Here is a 6,000-nt window from a genome sequence, read left to right on the forward strand (position 1 = left end):
TTAAATACACCATGGCCCTATAACTATAGCAGGTCCAACAAGTGAGGAAATCAGTTCAAATAAATCCAGTGAGATATGCTCCACAGCGCATCTCTGGCAGAGCATCACCTCTTGGCCAAAAGTTAGTCACATACATGTCCAGCTTCCAGGGTAGCCTGTTTTATCACCTCCTAATCACACCTTGGGAACTGCCTGCCCAGGGGAGTTGCAAAAGGTTTCAATTGGTGGGCTGCTTACACTATTCAGCCCCTTCCCACACCTTCCACAGGTGTCCTCCCTCAGGTGACCCCTGCTGGGTCCGGCTCCCGGCTCTCTGTAGAGCTCACTAGTGGACAATAGGGAGCAAACAGAAATAACAATGGTAACTTAATTCACTCAACTCCTGAGTGTTCCCTGTGGAGGTGGAATTTTACCCCTGAAGTACTTTTCCAAGGAGATGTTATAGTTAAATCACTGATACTTTATGATAACAACATGGCAGAAAAGTGCAGTTCAGGTATGGATTAGATTAAGGAGTTGTAACACCATACACCATGCCCGTTGCTTTACAACCAGTTTTTGCACATCTCCAGATGTCTGTAACACAACTCACACCAGTAACACAACTTGCACAGGTAACAAAACACAATATTTACACAGGATAGAAAACTCATGCAGGTAACACAACTCATAACTGACACAGGTAACACAACTTACACAGGTAACACAACTTACACAGGTAACACAACTCATAACTGACACAGGTAACACAACTTCCACAGGTAACACAACTCATAACTGACACAGGTAACACAACTTACACAGGTAACACAACTCACCTTTTCACTTTCCCAAATGTCTGTGCATTGCCTAAAAATTTCCCAAAGTCAATGTGAAACATGTGTCCCACATTTGTGAGCATGATGTTGTCATTGTGCCGATCACAAACACCCAGGATGAAGGTGACAACGCACCATCCGGCGCAGGAATGCAGAAAGTTCTCAGACGCCTAAGGATCAGATAGAGAAAGTCTTACTTATTCCACCTAGGGAACCCTGTACGGTTATATTCTGTCAATGTAAGTACAGTTTTATATTCACATTCAAACATTTATTAATAAATGTACTGTATCTATTGCGAGTTTTGGTTTCCCCGTTCAGCGCCAGAACTTCACATTTTGATGCACGGGGCGAGAAACAGAAAGACTTTAATGATAAAAACAGAAACAACAATGTAAAATGTTCGCCAAGATCAGAGCGCAGTTTTCAGGTTAGTAAACATCATCTGACCTTCATCGTGTTAGCACTAAGAAGACTCGAAGCTCAAGGTTGATTAATGTCTATAAGAAACTAAATGGGTTGATGAATAGAAATTGGATTTCTTATAATGGAGCTGGGGGAAGAGAAGGACAAATAGAAACTTCATCTAAAACGCAATGAGAATCCCAGCCAGACGGCCGGATAGATGACTGCATTATGCAGAACTATTCCTGACCTCATGGGCAGGTCTCTGACTGTGTATAATAAAGTGACACATTAAAACTGACCAACAAATCTGCAATTTACATTGGTTTAGCACATCAGACCCAAAAAAACCTGGCGGTAAGCGATGGGCTTAATAGCAAAAAAGATAAATACCGTCTTGTTGTTTGTAAACCATTTTTTCATAGAGGTGTCTTTCAGAGGTCCAAAAATCCCAGTCTTGTTCTGTATTTTGGCAAGAGTGGTAGAATCTGGGACCATCTGAATCAGCCCTGAATGGAAAAAACAAATAATGAATAAAGGTCGTTTTCCGAAAGATTGAGGCAAAATGTTGTCATATAAAGATCTCCTTCCCTCATCCATGATCAATGCTGGACATTCTACCCTCACTCATCAATGCTGGACATTCTACCTTCACTCATCAATGCTGGACATTCTACCCTCACTCATCAATACTGGACATTCTACCTTCACTCATCAATGCTGGACATTCTACCTTCACTCATCAATGCTGGACATTCTACCCTCACTCATCAATACTGGACATTCTACCTTCACTCATCAATGCTGGACATTCTACCCTCACTCATCAATGCTGGACATTCTACCTTCACTCATCAATGCTGGACATTCTACCCTCACTCCTCAATGCTGGACATTCTACCTTCACTCATCAATGCTGGACATTCTACCTTCACTCATCAATGCTGGACATTCTACCCTCACTCATCATTGCTGGATATTCTACCTTCATTCATCAATGCTGGACATTCTACCTTCACTCATCATTGCTGGACATTCTACCTTCACTCATCAATGCTGGACATTCTACCCTCACTCATCATTGCTGGACATTCTACCCTCACTCATCATTGCTGGACATTCTACCTCCATTCATCAATGCTGGACATTCTACCCTCACTCATCAATGCTGGACATTCTACCCTCACTCATCATTGCTGGACATTCTACCTTCATTCATCAATGCTGGACATTCTACCTTCATTCATCAATGCTGGACATTTTACCTTCATTCGTCAATGCTGGATATTCTACCTTCACTCATCAATGCTGGACATTCTACCCTCACTCATCAATGCTGGACATTCTACCCTCACTCATCATTGCTGGACATTCTACCCTCACTCATCATTGCTGGACATTCTACCCTCACTCATCAATGCTGGACATTCTACCTTCACTCATCAATGCTGGACATTCTACCCTCACTCATCATTGCTGGACATTCTACCATCATTCATCAATGCTGGACATTCTACCTTCATTCATCAATGCTGGACATTCTACCTTCATTCATCAATGCTGGACATTCTACCTTCACTCATCAATGCTGGACATTCTACCCTCACTCATTATTGCTGGACATTCTACCTTCATTCATCATTGCTGGACATTCTACCTTCATTCATCAATGCTGGACATTCTACCTTCATTTATCAATGCTGAAAATTCTACCTTCACTCATCAATGCTGGACATTCTACCTTCACTCATCATTGCTGGACATTCTACCTTCACTCATCAATGCTGGACATTCTACCTCCACTCATCAATGCTTGACATTCTACCTTCACTCATCAATGCTGGACATTCTACCTTCACTCATCAATGCTGGACATTCTACCCTCACTCATCATTGCTGGACATTCTACCTTTATTCATCAATGCTGGACATTCTACCCTCACTGATCATTGCTGGACATTCTACCTTCATTCATCAATGCTGGACATTCTACCTTCACTCATCATTGCTGGACATTCTACCTTCACTCATCAATGCTGGACATTCTACCTTCATTCATCAATGCTGGACATTCTACCTTCACTCATCAATGCTGGACATTCTACCTTCACTCATCATTGCTGGACATTCTACCTTCATTCATCAATGCTGGACATTCTACCTTCACTCATCATTGCTGGACATTCTACCTTCACTCATCAATGCTGGACATTCTACCTTCATTCATCAATGCTGGACATTCTACCTTCACTCATCAATGCTGGACATTCTACCTTCACTCATCAATGCTGGACATTCTACCTTCACTCATTAATGCTGAACATTCTACCTTCATTTATCAATGCTGGACATTCTACCTTCACTCATCAATGCTGGACATTCTACCTTCACTCATCAATGCTGGACATTCTACCCTCACTCATCATTGCTGGATATTCTACCTTCATTCATCAATGCTGGACATTCTACCTTCACTCATCATTGCTGGACATTCTACCTTCACTCATCAATGCTGGACATTCTACCCTCACTCATCATTGCTGGACATTCTACCCTCACTCATCATTGCTGGACATTCTACCTCCATTCATCAATGCTGGACATTCTACCCTCACTCATCAATGCTGGACATTCTACCCTCACTCATCATTGCTGGACATTCTACCTTCATTCATCAATGCTGGACATTCTACCTTCATTCATCAATGCTGGACATTTTACCTTCATTCGTCAATGCTGGATATTCTACCTTCACTCATCAATGCTGGACATTCTACCCTCACTCATCAATGCTGGACATTCTACCCTCACTCATCATTGCTGGACATTCTACCCTCACTCATCATTGCTGGACATTCTACCCTCACTCATCAATGCTGGACATTCTACCTTCACTCATCAATGCTGGACATTCTACCCTCACTCATCATTGCTGGACATTCTACCGTCATTCATCAATGCTGGACATTCTACCTTCATTCATCAATGCTGGACATTCTACCTTCATTCATCAATGCTGGACATTCTACCTTCACTCATCAATGCTGGACATTCTACCCTCACTCATTATTGCTGGACATTCTACCTTCATTCATCATTGCTGGACATTCTACCTTCATTCATCAATGCTGGACATTCTACCTTCATTTATCAATGCTGGAAATTCTACCTTCACTCATCAATGCTGGACATTCTACCTTCACTCATCATTGCTGGACATTCTACCTTCACTCATCAATGCTGGACATTCTACCTTCATTTATCAATGCTGGACATTCTACCTTCACTCATCAATGCTGGACATTCTACCCTCACTCATCATTGCTGGACATTCTTCCTTCACTCATCAATGCTGGACATTCTACCCTCACTGATCATTGCTGGACATTCTACCTTCATTCATCATTGCTGGACATTCTACCTTCATTCATCAATGCTGGACATTCTACCTTCATTTATCAATGCTGGAAATTCTACCTTCACTCATCAATGCTGGACATTCTACCTTCACTCATCATTGCTGGACATTCTACCTTCACTCATCAATGCTGGACATTCTACCTTCATTCATCAATGCTGGACATTCTACCTTCACTCATCAATGCTGGACATTCTACCCTCACTCATCATTGCTGGACATTCTTCCTTCACTCATCAATGCTGGACATTCTACCCTCACTCATCAATGCTGGACATTCTATCTTTATTCATCAATGCTGGACATTCTACCCTCACTGATCATTGCTGGACATTCTACCTTCATTCATCATTGCTGGACATTCTACATTGACTGATCATTGCTGGATATTCTACCTTCACTCATCCACTGATCATTGCTGGACACCCTACACTTCATTTATCCATTACTTATTGCTGGACATTATATATTCATTTAGTCACTATTATTTGTTGCTTACCTAGGTCTTCTGCATTCACCCCACCCCTTATCACTGCTGAGCTTTGTACTTTACACAACCACCCACCACTGATGTCACAAACCTATCATACATCAATATATCACATACAACAGCTGGTCACCACTGATGTATTATTAGACACCACAAACCCACCGGTCATTTCTGGATATTAAACCTCTTAATAATACCAATCTTGCACTAACTTCTTCCTCTTTTAATGTACCTTGTTTTCGACCAGTTGATAAACACTTGTAAGTGATCATACGCAGGTCTAACCCCTCATGGAGCCAGATTGTGTCCATTAAATCAACTAATTGGAGAACCAGCATGTCCTGCCGTATATCGTCTCCCACCTACAGGAAATCAGAAAAACACAATTACAAATTCACACATAGAGAAACAATAAACACTTAAAGTTTATACAACAGAACATGAACTGCATCACATGACGCGGAGCTAACGCCGTATTCATCAATAACTGCATCACATGACGCGGAGCTAACGCCGTATTCATCAATAACTGCATCACATGACGCGGAGCTAACGCCATATTCATCAATAAGTGCATCACATGACGCGGAGCTAACGCCGTATGTATCAATAACTGCATCACATGATGCGGTGCTAACTGCGTATTCATCAATAACTGCATCACATGACGCGGAGCTAACGCCATATTCATCAATAACTGCATCACATGACACGGTGCTAACGCCGTATGTATCAATAACTGCATCACATGATGCGGTGCTAACTGCGTATTCATCAATAACTGCATCACATGATGCGGTGCTAACTGCGTATTCATCAATAACTGCATCACATGACACGGTGCTAACGCCGTATGTATTAATAACTGC

At 41.9% G+C, this 6,000-nt stretch overlaps 1 protein-coding gene across 4 annotated transcripts in view; it reads right to left on the reverse strand.

The window, feature by feature from the left end:
• PIK3C2G (phosphatidylinositol-4-phosphate 3-kinase catalytic subunit type 2 gamma) overlaps positions 1 to 6,000 on the reverse strand; it is a 122,244-nt gene that overhangs the window by 29,858 nt on the left and 86,386 nt on the right. For all 4 annotated transcript variants that reach the window (XR_012691473.1, XM_075210831.1, XM_075210830.1 and 1 more), the window contains exons 22-24: positions 5,364 to 5,493; positions 1,617 to 1,732; positions 819 to 988 (exon numbers count right to left, since the gene is read on the reverse strand). Coding sequence is in view for 3 of the 4 variants with exons in the window: in XM_075210831.1 (XP_075066932.1) it covers positions 819 to 988; positions 1,617 to 1,732; positions 5,364 to 5,493 (416 nt within the window). In the remaining variant the exon portion in view is untranslated. The remainder of the gene's footprint in view (positions 1 to 818; positions 989 to 1,616; positions 1,733 to 5,363; positions 5,494 to 6,000) is intronic.

The sequence above is a fragment of the Mixophyes fleayi genome, chromosome 4 (assembly GCF_038048845.1).
Source record: "Mixophyes fleayi isolate aMixFle1 chromosome 4, aMixFle1.hap1, whole genome shotgun sequence".
In the NCBI taxonomy this organism is placed as follows: Eukaryota; Metazoa; Chordata; class Amphibia; order Anura; family Limnodynastidae; genus Mixophyes; species Mixophyes fleayi.